The following is a 20,906-nucleotide window of genomic DNA, read 5'->3' on the forward strand; positions in this document are numbered from 1 at the left end:
TGTGGGCGTGGGCGTGGGCTGGCGCTCCAGCCGTGCGGCCCGGAGCACTCTGCACAGAAGCTCATGCTGGCACCCAGCAGCGCCTCGGGCACGTGCGTGGGTGGCCGTCCCGGAGGTCAGGTGTCGCCTTTCCCTGCAGAGTACACCAAGATGTCGGACAACTTGGAGAGGTGTTTCCACCGGGCGATGACGAAGCATTTTCCTGGCGAGGACGGGGACACTGACGAGGAGTTCTGGGTCAGAGAGGACGAGAAGCGGGAGAGGAGGCGGAGCCGGGCGGGGCGGGGCGGAGGCAGCCAGGTGTGCACCCGCGCCCGGGACCCCGAGGGCCCCAGCAGGAAGCAGCCACCCACGGAGAACGGAGGGAAGGGGCTGCCACCGGCCCGCCGAGCGCCCTCCTCCTCCGGAGCCGGTCCCAGCAGCAGCTCCTCGCAGCTCCCGCGGGACCTGGGGGCTGCCAGCGTCCGGGGCCTCCCTCGCCCCCTGCCCTGCGGTGGGATGCCCAGCCAGGCGCCCCTCCCGAACCCAACGGTAAGGAGGCTGGGACCCTGTTGAGCCCGTGCGGGGTGGGGTCACAGGAGAGGAGCCTGCTCAGGCGGCTCTGCGCGAGGAGGGGGCCGCGTCTCCCTCCTGGGTCCGTCCTTTCTCCTTCCTCCACGCGCCCCTGCCTCGGTGCTGGCCGGGGTGGGGGCGACAGGGCTGCGGGCGGCGAGGGCAGAGGCAGCGGGGACGCCCGCTCGTCTGCGCTGCGGGGGCCGCCGCACCCCAGGCCCTCCTCCCCACCCCGAGCCTGTGCTTTCCTTCCCGTCCGCCGTCCGTCCGTCCGTGCGTGTGTCCCCGCCGTCCCGCGATGCCCTGCAGAGGCCTGCAGTGCCCGGGACGTTGGGCCCTCTTCGCGGGTCGGATCCCGCCGGCGTGTATGTCCCCGTGGGGGTCCCGGAGCCGCACCCTGGGGAGCCTGTCCAGCAGCGGCAGCCGTTCACCGTGCAGGTGAGCAGCCCTGAGGCAGGCCCTGCGAGTCAGTCTCTCTCTCTCTCTCTCTCTCTCTCTCTCTCTCTCTCTCTCCTCTCTGTCTCGAGCGCGCGCCTTCCTGGGGGGCATGGCTGTCACCTCCCAAGCTGCAGAGCCTGTCCTGTTGGGGGCGCTGCACGCGACGGCCTGCAAACGCCGCTGCCCTCTGTTCTCGTTGGCAGCCTCCGGTCGGGATGAGCAAGCACCGCGGGCCCAGGCAGGGCGCGCCCGAGGAGAAGCCTGTGTGTGGGGGGCTGGCGCACCTCTCCCATGTGGGGCCGCACCCAGGGCCCCTGCCTTTGGGGCGCCTGAGCGGCCCCCCCGGTCAGGATGGCAGCATGTACCCCGCGGCCCAGCTCCAGCCTGGGCTGATGGCTCCCAGGCACGGAGGGGTTCCAGCCCGGCCCCTGGACTTCCCCGAAAGCTCAGAGATGCCCCCCGGCCACATGTTCCGGTCCTACAAATACCTGAACCGCACCCATCCCGCTGTCTGGAACGGGAGCCACGGTGCGGCGAACGTGGGGCCGGGCGACAAGGCCCTCCTGGAGCCTGGGCCCTCGCACCCACCGCGCAGCCTGGGCCCCCCGGGGGACTCCCGGGGGGCGAGGCCGCCGCTTCCTCCCAGCCAGTGGGCCGAGCGCCCCAGCTTCCTACCTCACGGCGTTCCTTCTTCAGGGTATGTGCGGCCACCGTGCCGGCCCGCCGGGCACCGGCTGCAGCCGCCGCCGCTGGCCCCGGGCCCCCTGTTTGGAGCCCCGTCCCCGGCTCTGCGCGGGGTGCAGGGCGGGGACTCCATGATGCAGAGCCCCGAGATGCTGGCCATGCAGCAGCTGTCCTCCCGCGTCTGCCCGCCGGGCAGGCCTTTCGCCCGGCAGCCAGCGCCCCCCCACCTGCCTGGCCCCTTCCCACAGGGGGCTCACGCCACGCCGGTTAGCGTGTTGGCCCCCAATCCTGCCTTGGGGGACCCCGGGAGGACGCAGGACAACAGTGAGACGCAGGAGCCTGAACACGACCCAGGTAACTGAGGCTTCCCTCTGACTCCCACCCTGTAGGTGTTGGCTCGAGAGAATCTCCTCACACAGCACGAACCCAGTGTGAGCGGGTTTCCAGCCTCCCCCTCTCGAACCACGCGGGGCTCGGCCAGGCGCCACGTTGTGTTTGATCCGAAGGCCCGAGAGCGGGTCTGGCGGAAGCGGTCCCCACGCAGGTGCAGTGCGTGCTGGGCCGGCAGCCGGCCTTGCCCTCCGCCGCTGCCGCCGGCGCTGTTTGTACAGACGGGCACCCCGAGACCCAGAGACAGCAGGCGGCGGGGCTGGGGTTCGACCCCGGACGGCCCGGGTCCAGCTCCTGCGTTTCCAAACTGCTGCCGCGCAGTCCGTTCTCGGGGCCTTCACGTCCACACGCGCGAAGGACGGGGAGCAGTGAGGGGAGCAAGGCCTGAGGGGGCTTCTCAGACGCCTGTCGGGGGACGCCTGTGTCTAAGCGCAAGGGGCTCGCAGCCCATCGCCGCTGCTCGTGGGGGCGGCCTCCCCCGTGCCACCGAGGCTCCGCGCAGAGTGGGCGGCGGGCCTGGAGCTGAGCCTGATGGGGCTGCGGGGCGGGCGCCACCCTGGGCCGGCAGCGCCGTGGGAGGGGCCGCCGTTGTGACGTCCTGTGGTGACTGAACAGGAACGGGCACAGGCGTGACCTTCACGGTCTGCCGGCCCTCGGTCTTGTCCTTGACTCGCAGCGCCGGGGGGTGCCGACCGTACCTGAGCCGCGGCTCTGTCCCGCTAGAAAGACCTTGACGCTGCGGCCACAGTTGCTGGACAGCACAGGTGCAGACGCCAGGGTGTCGCTAAGCACCTGAGTCCAGCGAGCGCACTCGGCCGTGTGTGTTTGGTTTCTCTCGTGGGTCGGCCAGGGCGGGTGCAGGCTGTGCTGTGGGCGCCTTGTTTTGAAGATGTTCAGCCGCGGGAAGTGTTTTGGGTGCCCGTTCTGGGCAAGAACTGAGGGTTTGGTGGGGAGCAAAGTGGGGCCCTGCTCTGGCGCATGTGTGCTGATAGGCCCCACGCCAGGGACAGCCTTCCTGCCGTGTTCCTGTGGGTGCGTTTTAGAGCCTCCCAGCCTGGCCCACGGTCCTGGGGTGGCCGTGCCGTCCACACACCGTCCTCACCCCACGTCCTTCCACCCTCCTGCCCACGAGGGCGAACCCTCTGGGTGGTCACCGGGGCGCTGGGGCCGCCCCTGGCCTGCGGTGGGGGGCCAGGGGGTCCGCGCACGCCTGGCTGCGGCTCGAGCGGCCCCACGCCCGCCTCAGCCCCAGCTCCCCTGCTGGCCGCCCGTCGCCTTCTCACTGTTTTTGCCTCCGTGGGCAGTGCAACTTCGGCTGCTGAGCTGTGTTCTCCGCTTTCTTGCAGGAGACCCCTTGCCCGGGCTCGAGAAGCCCCCCAGCGCGGGCACCTCGGACAGCATGCACCTCAAACCGCTACCTCACGCCATGCCGCCGCTGCGGAGCGGCTGCGCCCAGCAGGGCTCGCCCCGGGACAGGGAGACCCAGGGCCCCGAGCTCCCGGGTGACCCCGCAGCGTCTGAAGACACCTGCCGGGCAGCGACGGGCGAGAGCGCCTGGGCCTCGGGGGGCAGCTACTCTGGCCCCACAGCCCCAGGGTGCTCGCGGGACCTGCCCGCGCTGGCGGCCCGGGGGCCTCTGCCCGAAAACGGAGTGCTGGCCGAGGGACCCCCGTGCGGCGCGGAGGGGCAGGGCCTTGGTGGCTGCGGCCCAGAAAAGCCCCTCTGCGCCCGGGGCGAGACGCTGCAGGACACGGCTGCCCGTGCGGGGCCGGGGCCGGCTGCCCCCCCCGGCGTGGGCCCCGGTGGCCAGTGTCCGGCCCTGTACTTGCCGGGCCTGGAGTACGCCAGCCCGGCCCCGCATTACCACGGCGGCGCAGGCCTGCAGGGCCTGGGCCCCGCCATGGGAGCCAAGCCCGCCGGGCCGCAGCCTCCGCACTTCCCCCCGCGGGGCTTCCACCCCGGCACCCCTCACTCTGGGGTGTTCCCGCGGTACCGCCCCCCTCAAGGAATGCGGTACCCTTACCAGCCGCCGCCTCAGCCCTCTTACCACCACTACCAGCGAACTCCTTACTACGCGTGTCCGCAGAGCTGCCCCGACTGGCAGAGACAGCTCCACGCCCCGGAGAGCCCGGGCGGGCCCCCTCCCAGCCAGCCGCCCCCTCCGAGGCCCCTCTTCTCAGACCAGAACGCCATGGCCAGCCTGCAAGGCTGCGAGACACTGAATGCTGCCTTAACGTCCCCCACCCGCATGGACGCGCTGGCCACCAAGGTCGTGGCCGCCGATGGGCTGGACCCTGGCCCAGAGGGGGAGAAGCTGGATGAGTCTTTGGAGAGACCAGAGAGTCCCAAAGAGTTTTTAGACTTGGACAACCACAACGCCGCTACGAAGCAGCAGGGCGCGCTGTCGGCCAGCGAGTATCTCTACGGAGCGCCACCCGCCCCTCTGAGCTCTGGGATGGGGTTCCCGTCCCCCGCGTTCCCGCCGCACGGGGGGATGCTGCACACGAGGCCTTCCTACGCAGCCCCACGGCCGGCTGCCCACTTCCAGGCCAGGGCCTACGCCTCCGCTGCGGCCACCCAGCCCAACGGCCTCCCGCCGGAGGGCCCCGTCTACCGCTGCCCCGAGGACGGCCTGGGCCACTTCCAGGCTGTGATGATGGAGCAGGCAGGCCCCGCAGGGGCCATGAGGGGGCCCTTCCAGGACGTGTACAGACCCTCGGGGTAAGAGTGCATTTGATTCCCTCCCCCCGCCCCCTGAAAAGAGCAGGCGTGAGTGGAAGAAAAATGGCTTCGGGAAGGAAGGGGAAGGGAAGGGAGCAGATGGGGAGGCTCCGTGGACGTGTGTTGGCCCTGAAGTTTGATTTTTGTCTTTGCATCTTCGCCCTCATGGAAGCCAGCGGGGTGTTCCAGGGACCGTCGGGTTTGGGTGCTGGAGACAGGCGGCCCCGAGTGGGCGACGCGGGCTGAGGCCTCGCCTCTGTCCTGAGCCCACACACTCTGACCGAGGACACGCGGTCACTCTTGGGACGTCCCCTTCAGGCTTCGCTCCTCGCGGCCACGGAGGTCAGGAGGCCGAGTTAGAGAGCCTGTCTGTCCACTCAAAACCTGCCTGGCCTCCAGGCCCGCCCACCCGTCCTGTCATTTTTGGTCGCTCTCTCTCTATGCGTCTGTTTTATTTTGTTTTCTTTTCCCTTCTTAAACTATTGGAAAGTAGGTTGTAGGCTTAATGGTCCTTGATCTCTGAGCACTGGAGCAGGCACCTCCGGGCCGGGGGCCACGGCCGTTGCTGAGTCGCCGCTGTAGCCGCGCGTCCCTGCTTTGTGTCGTTCTGGTTTATTCTCCGTTCACGGCCCCAGCAGGGCTCGTGCGTTTACCCGTGGCCGTTCACTCCCGTAACTCGCAGCGTCCCTGGCCGTGGGCTTCCCCCCCACGGCGTGCCCCGAGGGCTGGGTCCCAGCCGTGTCCTCGTGTTCAGGGTCAGGCGGATGTGGCACGGGAGCCACGTTGCCCTGCGGGGCTCTCGGCGCCCGCTGTGTCCTGGTCCCGGTGACTGCAGGTGTGACCCCCTGGGTGAGGAAGGCGGTGTCGGCGGCCGTCTCGGTGACTCGCGTGTCTCTCTCCTTCCCTCCCGCCTGCTCCCCCTGCGTGGCCGCAGGGTCCAGGTGCAGCCCGTGCAGCCGCCGCCCTCCTTCCCAAAGACCCCAGCCCCCGCTGCGCTGCAGGAGGAGCTGCCGCCCCGCAAGCCCCCGACACTGCCCCTCGATCAGGTAGGACGGCCAGAGCCCTCCCGCCCGCCCCCTGCAGGTAGGGGGCGTTCACTGCCGCGGGCGTTGAGCTGGCAGTGGGCCTGCGCCGCGGTGCCCGGCCCCCCCCCACAGCTCCTCACTGGACGTCACTGTGTCCCACCGGGGCGGGCACTTCCGAGAAGGGCTTCCTGCCCTGCAGGCCCTCGGTGGGGCTGGGAGAGGCCTCAGGAGGCGGCGGTGCCTCGTGTGCCCCCTCCGACCGGCTGTTTGCAGGTTGCTTGAACTTTGTTTTTCTGAACTGGCTGCTGGCATCGATTGGGGTGCGTCTCCTGCCTGTGCCGTCCTTCCCGTCTCCTGGGTTTCTGAGGGACGAGGCTGCAGGGTTTGTGGGCCGCGGGCGCTGCCTTCGCACGCTGCCGTGCTTGGCGCGGTGCCCCCTCCGGCCCCCCGCGGCCGCCAGGGTGCCCCACCTGTGTGCCCTGCCTGTGTGCCAGCGGCACGGCAAGCCGTTGCTGCGAGGGCCAGGTCGGGCGATTCCCCGGGCGGGAGGGCCCGCTCTTGGGCATACTTAATTTTTTTGAACAATGGACGCAAACGTGGATTCTGTGTAAGTTGTCGTCCCTCTTTTGCTTTTCCCAGAGCTAGTCCAAGGACGAGACAGCCCCCGAGGAGACAGGCTGCACGGGGACGGGGACACAGCACGCGGGGGCGGCCGCGCCTGTCCGTGTGCACCGCCACAGCGCACCCCGCATGCCGCAGCCCTCGGAGCACACGCCTCGGACCAGCACCGCGGCCAGCAGGGCCCCGGCGGGGTCTCCTGCACGCCTGGTGGTCGGGAACAAATGAACTGGAATTGGTGGTGGCTTTTCTAAGTCCTGGGACTGTTGCTTTAGGAGAAGTCGTCTGAACTGCAGGGGAGGGGGGCTGCGTGAGAACAGAGGTGCTTGTAGATGTTCACGAGCAGCTAAACTCAGGTACACATTTGGGGAAGGAACTACTCGTAGTATTAATGTTCGGAGCTGGGTCCAGTTTACAGAACTTTCATGTTGCCTTTTAAACTAATTTTTGTTGTTGGTGGTGAATGTATTGTACATAATGGGGGTGGGGGGTCCGAAGCAGTGAGCGTCCTGACCGGGGGGGGCACACCGCCCTGGGGGGGTCTTACCTGTTTACAATCACGTCACACTGAAGCCAGGTGGCTGGACAAGCGGGCGGGAAGGCTCCTTGACCACGTCCCTGGTTCCTGGGCGGCAGAGGCCCCTGCGGCGCCTGGGAAAGCCATCCCGCGGCCCCAGCTGCTCCGCCTCTCAGTGCGGAGGCGGCGGGCTCCCGCGGCCTTCGGGGGGTCTGTGCCGGGCCGGGGCCCCGCGGCTGGGGCCCTCCCAGCTGCCCGCAGCCGCGCGGAGAGCGGGGGCCGTGCCTGGGAGCGGGTCTCGGGGCGCCGCCCCCTCGGGGACCGCAGGGCTGGGTCCCAGCGGCGTGGCGGCTGCGGGCACGAATCACGTCTGTGGAGGCGACTACTCAGGTCTGTATGTGTCAGAACCAATAAGGAGATTGCACAGTTCTGACCAGGAGAGGTGTGTGCTGTAGGTTTACAGTTTAGGGGTATTTCAGTGTATTTAGTCTTTATTCATTTTAAGTGAATCATAGGAAGGTCAGGTGTGGTCTGAAGTAGCTGTCATGGCAGGTTCTGGAGCATCATTGTTGTGTATGTGTTAGGGGACAGTTTTACAGTATTAAATTTATCACAATTTTAGACACAAATTACACTGGATTCTCCTGTTTAGCATCCTGTGTCTGATTGTAGCTGAGGTGCCACCAAAACTGGGGCTTCAGTGACTCTCCCTCAAAGGAAGGGACGTGTGTAGGGGGCAGCTCGTGGGAGGAGGGTGCACCGTGGGGCGGGGCCTCGCGTCAAGGTAAAAGGGGACGCAGGGTCCGAGTTTGCCGAGCACACGCTTGCTGTCCTTGGGGAAGGACCCAGCTGCAGGTGTCCCGCTGACACAGGTGGCCCCAGCCCCGGCCCCGGCCGCTGGGGGGAGCAGAGCGCAGCGGGGCCCCCGTCTCGGGCCGGGCTTGCAGTTGTGCCGCGGGAGCTGGGAGGCCGCCTCTGCATGGAAACCTGCTGCCGGCCTGGCCTGGCTCGGGGCAGGCGGTCAGGCCTCTGTGTGGCCAGCAGGGGTCGTCTCCTGCATCTGCTGCTGTGTTTGTGCAAAGCGGGGCAGGGGCGGGGGTGCGAGAGACCAGCCAGTGGCGGCGCGGGCCTGCCCTGGAGCCCTCTGCCCGGGCCACCTGCGGCTTCTCCGAGCCGACCTAACAGAGGCCACTGGGCGCCCCGAGCTGCTGAGCTGGGGGCTCCCCAGCCACCAGCCTCTTCCCCTGGGTGGACGCCTCGGGGGTCCTTTGTGCAAACCCCTGGGCGGGGACCCCCGCTGGGCACGCACTGCCCAAGGCGACCCTTTCTCCTCACTCTCCCAGCTCCTGACCCCGTTCCCTGTTAGAAGCTGTGAACAATATAGGAAAAAATTGGTGATTTCTTTTATCCGTAATCTCCCTTCTTGGTAGATAGAAAGGTGAGAAAATAGTTAAGGAAAAGGATAGGAAATTGAACTACTGTGTTGCGTTCTGACACTGTGAACAAGGGCGGCCGCGCTGCAGCCGCGTGCGGGTCTGCGGGGTGTCCCCGGTGCCAGGCCCCGTCGCCAGGTGCGGGGGCTGCGGGCGGCAGGCCCTCCCGGCCGACTCGCTCTTCCCCTCTGGCCCCCACTCAGCAGGCGTCTGCACGGACGGTCGGCCTCTGCCCTGTTAGGGAGCAAGTGTCGGCTGTGTGACCGGAGGTCATGAGGCACGAGGACACCCTGGGAAGATCGCGCTCGGGCCAGAAGGACCGTGCACAGGCCCTGCGGTCCCTGGAGGGTCAGCGGGTCCCCGGGAGGGATGGCTCTCCTGCCTGTGTGATTCCACGTTAATGGCTGGCCTTTGTTACAGTTGTTAACCAGTTAGAAGTTTTTCCCCAAGACCCAGGAGGAATGAAAAGTCCAGAAAGAAAAGAACCTTTCATAAGGTTTCTGATTTTGGTTTTTTCCCCCTTGGAGTCAGTTTATTAAGAAAGGGAAGCCGTTGGCTGACATTACAGAAGGTGCATTTAGGGAATGAGAAGGGACAACATGTGCAGATTCTCAGTCACGTCATTTTTCCATCCCGCTTCCTGAAAATGAAACTGAGCCCTCCCTCCCCTCCCCTTCGTTGGGTCGGGCTCACCGTGAAGGTGCACGGGAGTGGGTGGCCTGCGCGGGCCCATGTCGGGCAGCACTCGGACGCCCCGGGCAGGGAGCGGCCACCAGTCCTGGCCGACCGTGCGGGTCTGCCGCGCCACGCGCAGACCTGCTGCGCGCGGGAGACTCCAGGTCCGAGGCAAGCTTGCGACCCCTGCCACTTGGTTCAACTTTTCCCTTGCTTTTTTTAATGGATGTTCAAGTCTATAAATAAGGTACTGCTTCTTAAAACCTAACTTGGCTGGTGTGGCTCAATGGATTGAGCACCGACCTGGGAACCACAGGGTCGCCAGTTCGATTCCCAGTCAGAGCACCTGCCTGGGCTGCAGGCCAGGTCCCCAGCAGGGGGCGCATGAGAGGCAACCACACACTGATGTTTCTCTCCCTCTTTCTCCTTCCTTTCCTCTCTCCCTAAAAAACATAAATAAATCTTTAAAAAAAAGAAAACAGAAAGATCTAATTTGAAAGTTCCTAGGACTGAGTCTTGCCTCGCAGCCCGAGGCAGGCAGGGGCCGAGCCCTGACCTGTGGGCGGCGGGACTGTGGGCGGCGCTGGGAGGCGTCGGGTGTCCTCGTGCGGTCGCCCCTCGTGCCTGCCCGTGGTCCGTCCGCCGGGCTCCACGTGGGCCCCAGTGCAGGAGGCGGCGTGGGAGGGGGGCCCTGGGATGCAGGGTCCAGGGGCAGCGTCTGCCTCCAGGACACTGGCCACTCTGCGGGGAGCAGGGCGGGGCCCGGGGACCCAGGCCTCTCATCCTCCTGAGGGCCGGGACTCGCCCTGCGGCCTTCAGACGTGGAGCCTTGTCCTGCTTCCCTTTGGTGAAGCAGGACCCGGGGGACACATTGGCACGGGAGGCTGGCACGGGCTTCGTCTCCGGGCAGGTGCTGGGCCCTCTCTGCCTCGGGCACCTTTGCTGGACGGACTTGGAGAAGCTGCCCCCTGGCTAGTCTCTCCTTCTGCCCCCAGGGACACTCTGAACCTCCCAGCAGAAATGCCTGGTCACCAGCTGGCTGTCCCGTGGGGTGTGGTCGGAAGTGGGGGTGTGGATGTGACGTCACGGAAAGGCTGAGCCCCCATCAGACGCTCCGTGGGCCCCCCTCTCCCCCACCGGGCCCGCCCTGGCCCGCCTGCCTTGCACAGGGGTTCGGGGACACTGCGCCTGCCGTGGGGGCGCAGGAACCATCCTGGCCAGTACTGGAAAGGGGAATGCTATTTATTTTTATATTGTGTATATTTTGTCGTGGTCTGCTGATTCCCTGTTCCACCGAAAGCGACTTACCTCAATGACTAGTTCAATGTCGTGTGCTGGGTAACTTTTTGGAAGAACTTTTTAAAAAGCTTTTTGATCCTTGGAGGTCTGTAGATTTATTTCCATATGAACTGGTTATTTTGTATAAAGTACATTCTTAAAATAGCAAGTCTCACCCATGTGTGCGTTGTGTGTCTGTGTCTCACTTTCATCGTCAGGGTGGTCCTGGCCCGAGCGCCGTCACCCAGAAAGGGCCGCCTGGTCGCGGCCTCAGTCCCGGCGGCGGCGGAAGCAGGACCCCCCGGGCAGGGCGCCGGGGGCTGTGCCCCAGAGAACCTGCCAGCAGAAAAAACCACCCGGCCGGGGCAGAGCCCTCGCTCCCCGCACCCGTGCCGCCCCGCGCGGCCGGCAGGTGGGGCGCGGCCTCGGCCATCCAGCATGTGTCATGGCCACAAACGTGCGAAATCGCTCCACCGTCTGGGTTCCCGACGGAAACCCTCGTGGCGTGAATTCTTACCGAGAGCCAGGTTTTGACAGTTTCTGCTAATGGTTGGCTTTGCCTTCGTTTTCAACGGATTTTTAGCCTGGTGTTGCCAGGCTTCTCTGTGTGGGGCCAACACAAGGTGTCCGCCGCTGGCCGGCTCTGTTTCAAAACTCGGTGCCGTTCAGAAGCTGACCTTCGCCCTGAATCCCACCCACAGAGGGGACTGGCCCGTCCACACCCTGTTGGGCAAGAGCTGCCGTGGCCCTTCCGCCTGCTGCCCGGGCTGCAGCCACCTTGCCGCCCCGCCCCCGCCCCGCCCCCGCTCTGTCCTCTGTGGATGGGCTGGCTGAACCAGTCCCTGGCAGCGTGGTGGTTTTTTTATATGTCTACATCTACGTCTACAAAGTGTAGCACGTGTGCAAGTATTGTCGTCTCCTAAAAACCTTAACTGCAAAATGGACTGAAAGACGCAAGCCAAGAAGGCGACCGGAAAGCCCCCGGCTCCGGCTGCCGTGCTGGAGGCCCCTGCCCTCTGCCAGCATCTGCGTCCGTGTCCGCATTCAGGTGCCGCAGAGGAGCCTGTGCCCTGGAACAGGCCGCTGCATCTGCTGCTGTTCCTCGTGACCAAGTTCGAGCCAGTGTTGGCAGCGCCCGTACCGCGCAGTCAGGAGCAGACCCCGCCCCCCGCCCCGCATGTCAGCGCCCAGCTCTCCAGCCTCGCCCCCCGCCCCCCAGCAGCCCCGCAGTGTGTCCCCCAGTCCCCCTGTGGTGCAGAAAGGCGCCCTTGAGCGGCCGGCCTCAAGGGGGGTCGCTGTTAACTGGGGAGCTGGGATTTGAACCCGCGTCTCAGCACCACCGTCTTCCCCGAGTCCTTGCCCAGGCGACAGGGTCCTGCACTGTGCAGACCTGGTGTGGCTCGCCAGCTTTGTTGCCCCCACGGCTTCACCCCATCCCCAAACTAGACGCTTTGTGCCTGAGAAGCAGAGGGGGTTTGTACTTCGCCTCCAGAGCGGAGCCGCTCCCAGCTCAGACGGGGCACCCTGTGGGCAGCCCCAGCCGCTGAGCGCAGGTGCGAAGTCCACGCCGAACCAAGCACGGTGTCCCCAGCGAGGGGCCGCCTGGAGACCAGGGAAATGCAGACCGGCCGCCTGCAGCTAGAAAAGTGCCCGCGTCGGGGGAGCGGAGGTCAGCCCCTGGCAGCCGAGGCCTGGCCGCGTGTTTGCGCAGCATCGATTTCCTGTCGTTCGCCCTCCTGACCTCCGGGTCTCTGAGGGGGCGGTGAGTCTTCCATCCCCCCGCTGCACACGTGCACGCACTGCCTTGAGCAAACTTCAGCCCGCGTTCTTGTCCCAGTCTGACCGGCCGTGAGTCAACGGCCACCTGGGGCCAGAGGGCTGGGCTGCACCTCCTGGGGCTGCTGTGGGCTTGAGGGGCCGCAGGCAAGGCGGGGACGGTCGGGAGGCCAGCGCCCCGCACGACTCAGCCGCGGCCCGGCCTCTGCCTGGGCACCCGGAGAAGCCGAAGGTTGTTCCTGAGAGCAGGCGAGTGCTGGGTCGTCCGACGTGTATCAAGCTCGGAGTTGGTGGGAAAAGACGCAGAAGGTGTGGGAGCCTCCGGCTGCCCAGCTGGGCTTTTCCGGCCACACCTGGGTCGGGAAGCAGCTTGTGAGAGGAAGGGGCCGCTGGGTGCCCAGCTGTGACACCCCCTGGCCCCGGGGAGCGTGGGTGGCCGCTGGAAGGCAGGACTGGGGCCCGGGACCAGACTGACTGCAAAGAGCCGCCCTCCTGTCACCGATGCAGAGGTCGGCACTGAAGGACCCTGTGCAGGCCGCCCTCGGGTGCCTGGCCCTCTCGATGGGGCTCAGGCCGCAGCACACAGCGGTGGCCCAGCAGAGGGAGTGCTGAGACCGGGCGTTGGGCAGGGTCCCGGGGAAGGGCTCCTAGACACCTGTGGGGGCCTGGGGAGGCCATCACCTGTGGGGAGGGTGTACGGGAGGGAGCTGCAGCCCAAAGACCAGCCTGTAGTTGATGAGGTGGAGACGAGGAGGAGGTAGGGGCCAGCGCAGAGGCCGAGGCCCCGCTGAGCTGAGCCGGACGTGCAGAGGGGCCCACGGGGAGGGCGCGGCAGCGACTGCGGACGTGTGGTCGCTGGGGGTGGGTGAGCCCTGGGGCAGTCAACCTCGTGTTGGGGAGCAGGGCCCAAGGGCAGGGAGAGCTCAGCGGCCGGCCCGCGCGAGGGCTTCGCGGTAAGCGTGGCGCCCCTGACCGGCCGAGGCCCGTGGCCGGGTCTCCAGAGCCCAGAGCCGTCAGAGGTTGAAAGTGCCACGAGAGCCACACAGCAGCGTCAGGGCCCAAGGGTGTCCTCCCCATCCCTGGCCACCAGGAGGGGGTTCCGGACCCACGGCTGCCACCCTGGAAGCCCCTCCCCCAGGCCCGTCACGGTCCGGCCACTCTGCTCCTTTCTCCTGGTCTCAGCCCCCAACATCCGAGAGGTGCGGGAAGGGAAGGTGGCAGACGACGCCCCGCCCCATCGCAGGTGCGGGTCCCACACCAGGTGGTCAGGGCTGGTCTGGTCACTTCACAGAGGCCCCAGGAGGCGGCTCCCGCCACTCCCCGCTGACTTCCGCCCAGCCCGGCCGCCTCGGGGGGCCCGCGGCTCGGACCCGGACGCCACTTCCTCCACCTCAGCCAGCACCTGCCCTGAGGAGCGAGCCACAGCCCTGCGCCCCGGGACCCCCGAGGCCTTGGCGCCCCCTCCCGCAGGATGTCCAGGCAGGACTTGAGGTAAAGTCGGGGAGGCAGCCGGGCCTCCGGGCCGGGCCGGGGACGAGCTGCTGCGGGGACAGCCTGGCTCAGCTGCCCTGCCGAGCCCTGGAGAACAAGGGGCCCATTATCGCCCCCTGGCCCCCGCCAGCCCCCCGGGTGGAGCGCCATCCGGTAACCAAAGGCTGCCTATGGGAGCAACCGGTAGATTTTCTCCCTCCCCATCTCCCTTAAAACAAAACAAAGCAAGTCTTGGCTGCTGTGGCTCCGTGGATTGAGCAGCAGCCTGTGACCAGAAGGGTCACTCCTTCGATCGCCCGTCAGGGCACAGGCCCGGGTTGTGGGCCGGGCCCCGGGTCGGGTGTGTGGGAGGCAGCGGATCCGTGTTTCCTCTCTGTCCCTCCCTCCCCTGTCTCTGGAAATAAACAATTAAATTCTTTTAAAAAGCAATGGAAAAAAACGGATGAGGGTTGTTTTTTTTTAAGTACATATATAGTAATTTTTAAATATAATTTGTAATTGTAAGTCTATTCATCTAGTTTTACTGCTTCTAGGTAATATTTTGCCCACATCTGCCTCTGGCCAGAAACGTAAGAAAATGTTACTCGGCTCCCGGGAGCCTGAGGAACTTTATTTCCTATTTTCAGAGTTCAAAAACTCCGGGATGAGGGGCCCACTCACGTCAAGTGAGACGTTTCTTTTGGCCAGAACCGATCTCGCGAGTTTAACCCGGGCCTCGGGCAGGCGGGAAGCCCTCGTGCGGAGGGCGGGCCCTGTTAGGACCCACGATAGTCGGAGTCCACCAGACGCGCTGACGGTTCAGAGCCTGAGACGGCCGCTTGGCTAGCTGCCCCGCCGGGACTCATTCCAATGTCCTCAGATCCGAGCTAAAATTCCAGGGTGTTGGAAACTGCCGGCACGTGGCCCTGAGTGGGGACAGGCTCTGGAAGGGGTGCCCTGAGGCCCAGGGAACCCGGCGGGGGCGGGGGCGGGGGCATCCTTCCCAGAAGCCCTTGCAGCACCTGCGCTTTATGCACATCTCCCACCCTCTCACCATAGCCCCTCTTTCCGTGACAGCATCACAGCAAAACTCATCAACGGAGGCATGGCGGGGCTCGTGGGGGTGACCTGTGTGTTCCCCATCGACTTGGCCAAGACTCGACTGCAGAACCAGCAGGGGACGGGCCCATACAGAGGGATGTAGGTACCGGAGCGGCGGGGCGCGGAGAGGGCCACGCGCACCCGGGGGCGGCGGACGGGGGCCCGCGGGGGCGCCCAGCAGCGGGGGGCGCCGGGTGTCAGGAGGGGTTGGTGGGGGCAGCCTCCTGCGCGCACTGACGTCCCTCGGCCCGGCCTCCAGGACCGACTGCCTGGTGAAGACAGCGAGGGCTGAGGGCTTCCTGGGCATGTACCGAGGTGGGTTCCCGCACCCCAGGGGCGGCCGGAGGGGGCGCGCGGTGCGGGGGTGGGACGCGGGGGTCATTTCCGCCCGGGGAACTCCTGGGGCCGCAGGCTGCCCGGTGGCCCCAGACCATGTAGCCCTGGTCCCTCGGTGACATGGGCAGCCGTGGTGAGGTTTGGGGGTGTCCGCGAACTGAGGGGCCCGGGACCCCTGGACCCCTGGACCCCTGGACCCATCCTGGCACGACCCTACCTGCAGCGCGACCCTGGAGGCACAGAGCCCCCAACCCCCCTTGTCCCCCGCCCAGGGCTGACCAGCACGAGCAGGAGAGGGGGCTGGCAGGACTGGCAGGCAGGGTCCCCAGTGTCCCCCCGGCCAGGCAACTGTGCCCCGAGGGCGGGCAGGGGGTGGGGATGCGCGGCCGGAAGACGATGATGTGTCCCAGTAAAATGAGCAGACGGGTGTCCTTGACCCGCCCCGCCCAGGCGCCGCTGTGAACCTCACGCTGGTCACCCCGGAGAAGGCCATCAAGCTGGCGGCCAACGACTTCCTGCGCCAGCTGCTCATGGGAGACGGGTACGCGCCTCGGCTTCCCCGTCTGTGCAGACGGACGTGTGCGCTCCCGCGGCTGGGGCTGGCGTGGGACTTGGCAGGCGCACCGTGGGGAGAGGAGCGGCCGCCGTGCGGGGGTTCTGGGTGGATGCGGGCGGCGTGCGCGGGCGGGGGGCGGGCGAGAGGTGATGGACAGATGCTAGATAGGGATGAATACAGCCAGATGACACCGTAGAGAGAACGTGCGCACATCAGGGAGCTAGTGAACATCCTTTTAGTTTTTTTCTTGTTATTCTTTAATCCTCACCTGAGGCTATTTCATCATTGATTTGAGAGACACCAACAGACACTGACCGGTTGCCTCCCCGGACGCTCGCCGGCGCCTGCTGTGTGTGGGTTTATTGGTGGTGGCCGTTCTGACAAGTGTGAGGTGATGCCTCACTTGGGTTTCATTTTCGTCTCTCTGATGATGAGTGACGTTGAGCATCTTTTCATGTGCCTGCTGGACACCTGAGTATCTTCTTTGGAAAAATGTCTGTTCGGGTTCTTTACTCATTTTTTAATTGGATTGTTTTTCGTTTTTGTTTTCTGTTGAGTTGCATAAGGCCTTTCTCTGTTTGAGGCATCGATCCCTTGCCAGGTTCAGGATTAGCAAATACCCCCTGCCCCCCAGGGCCCGCCTTTTGCTTCGCTGGTGTTTCCTTGGCTGTCCAGCTTGGTCGTCTGACGTCATCCCGTTGGTTTATTTTTGCTTCTGTTGCTCCTGCTCTGGGCGACCGATGTCAGGAGCTTTGTCCGGGTCTCCTCCTCGTTTCATGGTTTCAGATCTCCCACTTAAGTCCTTTTTCCACTGCAAAGCGATTTTTGTGAGCTTCCTAAGACACGGCTCGCGTTCCCCTCCTCCGCCTGCATCCAGTTTTCCCAGCACCGGTGGCTGAGGGGCTCTGTTCTCCGCTGAGTGCTCTTGGCTCCCCCGCCCCCGGGTGTTGGTTGGGTGTACACGCTGGGGTCTATATCGGGTGTCTCGGTTCTGCTCCATGGGTCCCTTGTCTTCTTTTATGCTGATGAATTTTTTTTTAAGATTTTGTTTGTTTCTTTTGAGAGAGGGGGAGGGAGAAAGAGAGGGCGAGAAACATTCCTGTGTGGGACCTGGCCTGCAACCCAACCAGGTGCCCTGACCGGGAATCCAACCGGCGACCCTTTGGTTCGCAGGTGGCAGGCTCTCAAGCCACTGAGCAGCACCGGTCAGGGCTCTGCTGATGAATTTTTAAAAGTCGGCCCCACACACTTTCCACCTCTCCCCCCCGCCTCCTGTCGCCGTGGTGATGTTGCCCAAGGAACCGGGGCAACGCCTGCAACAGGCCGCTTCACTGCTTGGACTGGTTTCGGCTCCCGCACGGGCGCGGCCTCCTGCCTTCAGGGAGGCTGACGCTGTGCGGGGTGAGGGGCGGTCGTCGGCGACAGGGCGGGGGCTGCCTGGCGCTGAAGGACACTGACTGCCGGCCCGCAGGACACAGCGGAACCTGAAGATGGAGATGCTGGCAGGCTGCGGCGCTGGGATGTGCCAGGTGGTGATCACCTGTCCCATGGAGATGCTGAAGATCCAGCTGCAGGACGCGGGGCGCCTGGGTGAGGCCGGCCCCCTCCCCCCAGCGGGGCTTGGGCAGGTCTGCGTGACCCAGCCCGCGCTCTCAGTCAGCAGGCGTCTGCCGTTCACGGTTCCCATTCTAGACTCCACCACGTCCCGCTCTAGAACCCACAGCAGGAACGAGAACCCCGATGTGGGAGGGGCAGAGAACCCGCCCCCGACACCTCCAGCACATTGCCTTGACCTTGAGCCTTGGTTTCCCGAAGCCTTGAGCACGGCTGCCCACCACCCCGCCGTCCACGGAAGCTTCATTTTAATGCGTCACTTTACGCCGTAGGGGCTGGGCTGGGGTGGGAAGGCACAGGAGGGACGAGGAGAAGGGCTGCGCTTCTCCTGGTTTTCTCTGAAAGGGACGTTGGCCCTTTGCTAAGTCCAGGGTGGAAGGCTGCCCTGCTGGGGGTCAGGAATGGGGACGTGAAACAGCTTCCTTTCTGCAAGGGCTGAGGGTCCACGCAAAGCTTCTCGAACACCGAGAAGAAAACTGGCATTCACAGTTTCAGTGGACCGAGTCCCATGGTCACCAACGGGACTGACCGCACTTGGAAACGCTTGAGCAGCCCCCACCTAAATGTGTGTGATGTGCCCAGGAAAAAGTACCGCTATCCTAGGTATTCGATGTTTAACTCATCGTATTAATTTTTTAATAATTTTTTAAAGCTATTTATTTATTTTTAGGCAGAGAGGAAGGGAAGGAGAAAGGGAGAGAAACATCGATTGTGGTTGCCTCTCGTGCGCCCCCCACTGGGGACCCAGCCTGCAACCCAGGCCTGTGCCCTGACTGGGCATCGAACCGGCGGCGACCCTTTGGTTTGCAGGCCGGCGCTCGGTCCACTGAGCCGCACCAGGCGGGGCCTGACTCCTCAGATTATGAGCCCTGACTCACTCAGCCAGGAGGGGCTGGCTGCCTTCCCAAGAACCAAGCTCTGTAAAACGGCGCAGGGACTGGAAGGCATGGTCACCCAGCCAACGCCAGCAGGTGGAGGCTCTGCCGACATCGGAAGAGCTGGTTTTCAAACCAGCAGAGAATTCGCTGCTTCATACCTGAGGCAGAAGACACATGGGGTTCCCGTGTCCCAAAGAGCCTGCGGGCAGAAAGGATGTCAGTCAGCAGGCTCAAGGCCGGTTGGGACAGGGAGGGAGAGGCCTGGGGGTGGGGCGGGGGCCGAGCTGCCCGGACGGAGGCTGGACAGGACCGCGTGCTCGCCGCTCCGGGTCTCACAGAAGTCCCGGCACCAACGACCCGTGACCTAGAACTCAGCCTCCCTCCAGGCCTCTGGCAGGGCCGTCCCTGTGGCTCAGTCGTCCTGGACACGGGAAGCAGGGGCCGCGCCCGTGCACACCTGTGGGGCCTGAGCGGCCGCAGACACCGTCCCTTTTCCCCTCCAGCCGCCGGTGCCCCGGGCTCGGCCCCGTCGCCCCCCACACGTCCCTCTGCCACTCACATCGCCCGCGAGCTGCTGCGCACCCAGGGCCTGGCCGGCCTCTACAAGGGCCTGGGGGCCACTCTCCTCAGGTGAGGCGTCCCGCCCGGCGGGGACACAAAAGGGGCCCCACCTGCCCAGGCTGCTGCCGGGAGTCCACACCACCTGGGTGCTCAGGCGCCACCGGGGCCCGGGCGGGGCTGCACTGACTGGGTCCCTGGAAGGCGACTCCCGGGCCCCGTGTCCAGTGTCTGGGCCCACAGGACAGCGGGGTGACGGGGCCCAAGGGTCCCCGGGACGCCCTGCGTGCAGAGGGCTGTGGGTCCCTCCCCGGAAGCGAGAGGCCGCCGGCCCGCCCGCCCGCCCGCCCGCCCGCCCCGTCACTCTCTGCTCGGCCCAGCCCCCTCTGCTGGTCGGAGTGTCCAGGGTCAGGGCTGATCCTGTTCCCTGAGCGACAGACAGGTCAACGTTGCCTTCCTGCTCGCCCCGTCCCCTCCACTCTTAGCCCCGCCCCCAGCCCCCGAATCTGCCTCGAATCTGGGCTCCTTGTCGGGAGCTGCGGGTGCTGAGGGCAAGGGAGTGGGCTGTCACCTGCATTGTCGCGGGCCTGCGGGCGCGTCCCTGACCCCTGCCCCCTGGCTTCCTGCGTGGCCTGGGCCTCCGGCCCCCTCCTCTCCCTACAGAGACATCCCTTTCTCCATCATCTACTTCCCTCTGTTTGCCAACCTGAACGGCCTCGGGGTCAGCGAGCCGGCGGGCAAGGCCTCCTTCGCCCACTCCTTCCTGTCGGGCTGCGTGGCCGGCTGCGTGGCCGCCATCACTGTGACGCCTCTGGACGGTAAGCGCATCGGGGCCAGGAGGGGCGTGGGGCCGGCGCTACCGGACGAACCGCAATTCCACACTTGCAGGGTTGCGGCGGAGCAGCCCCCTCCTCGAACCCTCGGGCTGCCCCTGCGGCCACGGTCAGGTCTGCCCGGAGAACGTGGCGCCTCGGGGTTCAGCCGCTCTGTGCCCGGAGACCACGAGTGACACGCTCCCCACTTACTGTGACTTCTGCTCTAGTTTTGAAAACGCGAATCCAAACCCTCAAGAAAGGCCTGGGTGAGGACAGCTACAGCGGCCTGGCCGACTGCACCAGGTGAGCCCGCGCCCCCGCGGCCCCCGCGACCGCGCTCTGTCCCGTTCCTTTCCCTCCCTCCCACGTGAAGGGGCGCACGGGGCTTTCCTCTCCCTTGTGTCCCCCACGACCCACGGCCACGCCCAGCCGCCCCCTAAGGAAACTGCACACATGTCGTGGGGAGGCACCGTGGCTCCCACGCTGCTGGGACCTTGCTGCCACTGAAGCGACACCCCCCGCCCCCCCGGTTGGAGGAAAGGCGTCCCAACGCCAGAGGAAGGGCGCCCCGCGCGGCCTGCGGCGGGCCTCACCCGGCTCTCCTCCTCCAGGAAGCTCTGGATGCGGGAGGGGCCGTCCGCCTTCATGAAGGGCGCGGGCTGCCGGGCGATGGTCACCGCCCCCCTCTTCGGCATCGCCCAAGGCGTCTACTTCATTGGCATCGGCGAGCGGGTCCTCGGGTGCTTCGAGTGACCCAGCTGGTGCGCCGACCGGCCGGCAGCCGCCTCTCCGGCGGGTCTGCCCGGCCCCGCACGCTGTCTGCTGTCCTCCACCCGGCAGGACCCTCAGCCCTGGAGAAGCCGCCCTGTCCCAGCGCCCGAGCTGGCCGCAGCCCCCCTCCCCGACCGCCCCCTCAAAAGAACGGCACCTGCTCCGTTGTGTTAGTGGCGGGACCTTCACGGACAGGAAGTAGGAAGTCTGTTTGTACATTTTACGCCCCAGTGTTGCACTCGAGCTCAGCGTTTCTGGGTCAGCTGGGGATCTGGTTTTGTTCATCGGAATTAAATGATGGATGCCGAGTCCTAGCACTCATTTTGGGAGAAAGGAGACGCAGAAGGCCGAGGGCCCTGCGTGAAACCAGGGGACCTTGTCAGCTCGCAGGGCCGAGCTCAAGCAGTAGGGCCTGCCGACCAGGGCCCGGGGCTCCGCCTGAGTCCACGGACGCGCTGTGGCCTGGCCGTGCATGAGTCGGGGCAGCCGGCAGGCTCCCCTGCCACTGCGTCCGCCTCAAAACCACACAGCACCAACATGGGGGGGCTGGGGGGTTAGGCCTCACGGACGCGGTGACCCTGTTCTCTCAATCCCCGTGGCTTCTCGTCTTCCCTGGTGCTGCAAAGCCAGAACCACCGCTTCCTCAGTGAGGCCGCCCGTGCCTGGTCCCTGCGGGGGGCCGGCGAGCGATGCGTGGGGC

General features: G+C 65.8%; 2 protein-coding genes across 3 annotated transcripts in view; both read left to right on the forward strand.

Annotated features, from left to right (window-relative positions):
- Nucleotides 1-6,854, forward strand: part of LOC129080987 (chromatin remodeling regulator CECR2) — an 89,607-nt gene extending 82,753 nt beyond the window's left edge. The window contains exons 13-18 of the mRNA XM_054586583.1: nucleotides 140-531; nucleotides 862-990; nucleotides 1,194-2,028; nucleotides 3,411-4,785; nucleotides 5,720-5,831; nucleotides 6,450-6,854. Coding sequence (XP_054442558.1) covers nucleotides 140-531; nucleotides 862-990; nucleotides 1,194-2,028; nucleotides 3,411-4,785; nucleotides 5,720-5,831; nucleotides 6,450-6,455 — 2,849 coding nt within the window. The 3' untranslated portion in view covers nucleotides 6,456-6,854. The remainder of the gene's footprint in view (nucleotides 1-139; nucleotides 532-861; nucleotides 991-1,193; nucleotides 2,029-3,410; nucleotides 4,786-5,719; nucleotides 5,832-6,449) is intronic.
- A 6,589-nt stretch (nucleotides 6,855-13,443) lies between these two features.
- SLC25A18 (solute carrier family 25 member 18) lies at nucleotides 13,444-20,720 on the forward strand. 2 transcript variants are annotated; one of them, XM_054586694.1, is made up of 9 exons: nucleotides 13,444-13,598; nucleotides 14,655-14,777; nucleotides 14,938-14,993; nucleotides 15,465-15,555; nucleotides 17,042-17,160; nucleotides 18,566-18,692; nucleotides 19,284-19,438; nucleotides 19,663-19,738; nucleotides 20,051-20,720. In XM_054586694.1, exons 1-9 carry the CDS (start codon nucleotides 13,579-13,581, stop codon nucleotides 20,082-20,084), a joined length of 801 nt encoding a protein of 266 aa, XP_054442669.1. In that variant the 5' UTR covers nucleotides 13,444-13,578; the 3' UTR covers nucleotides 20,085-20,720. The 2 variants fall into 2 exon arrangements, with proteins under 2 accessions (XP_054442669.1, XP_054442668.1); XM_054586693.1 differs by having other exon boundaries at nucleotides 20,047-20,714.
- Nucleotides 20,721-20,906: the final 186 nt, after the last annotated feature.

The sequence above is a fragment of the Pteronotus mesoamericanus genome, unplaced genomic scaffold (assembly GCF_021234165.1).
Source record: "Pteronotus mesoamericanus isolate MK-2021 breed Mesoamerican mustached bat unplaced genomic scaffold, CSHL_Meso_final contig_94, whole genome shotgun sequence".
NCBI lineage: Eukaryota > Metazoa > Chordata > Mammalia > Chiroptera > Mormoopidae > Pteronotus > Pteronotus mesoamericanus.

What these genes read in the sequence shown, in the direction of transcription:
- SLC25A18 (XM_054586693.1), top strand. Translation starts at nt 13,579, where the DNA reads ATGTCCAGGCAGGACTTGAG. An exon ending in CAGCTGCTCATGGGAGACGG is followed by an intron (nt 15,556 to 17,041) that starts GTACGCGCCTCG and finishes GCCGGCCCGCAG; the next exon opens with GACACAGCGGAACCTGAAGA. An exon ending in CACTGTGACGCCTCTGGACG is followed by an intron (nt 19,439 to 19,662) that starts GTAAGCGCATCG and finishes CTTCTGCTCTAG; the next exon opens with TTTTGAAAACGCGAATCCAA.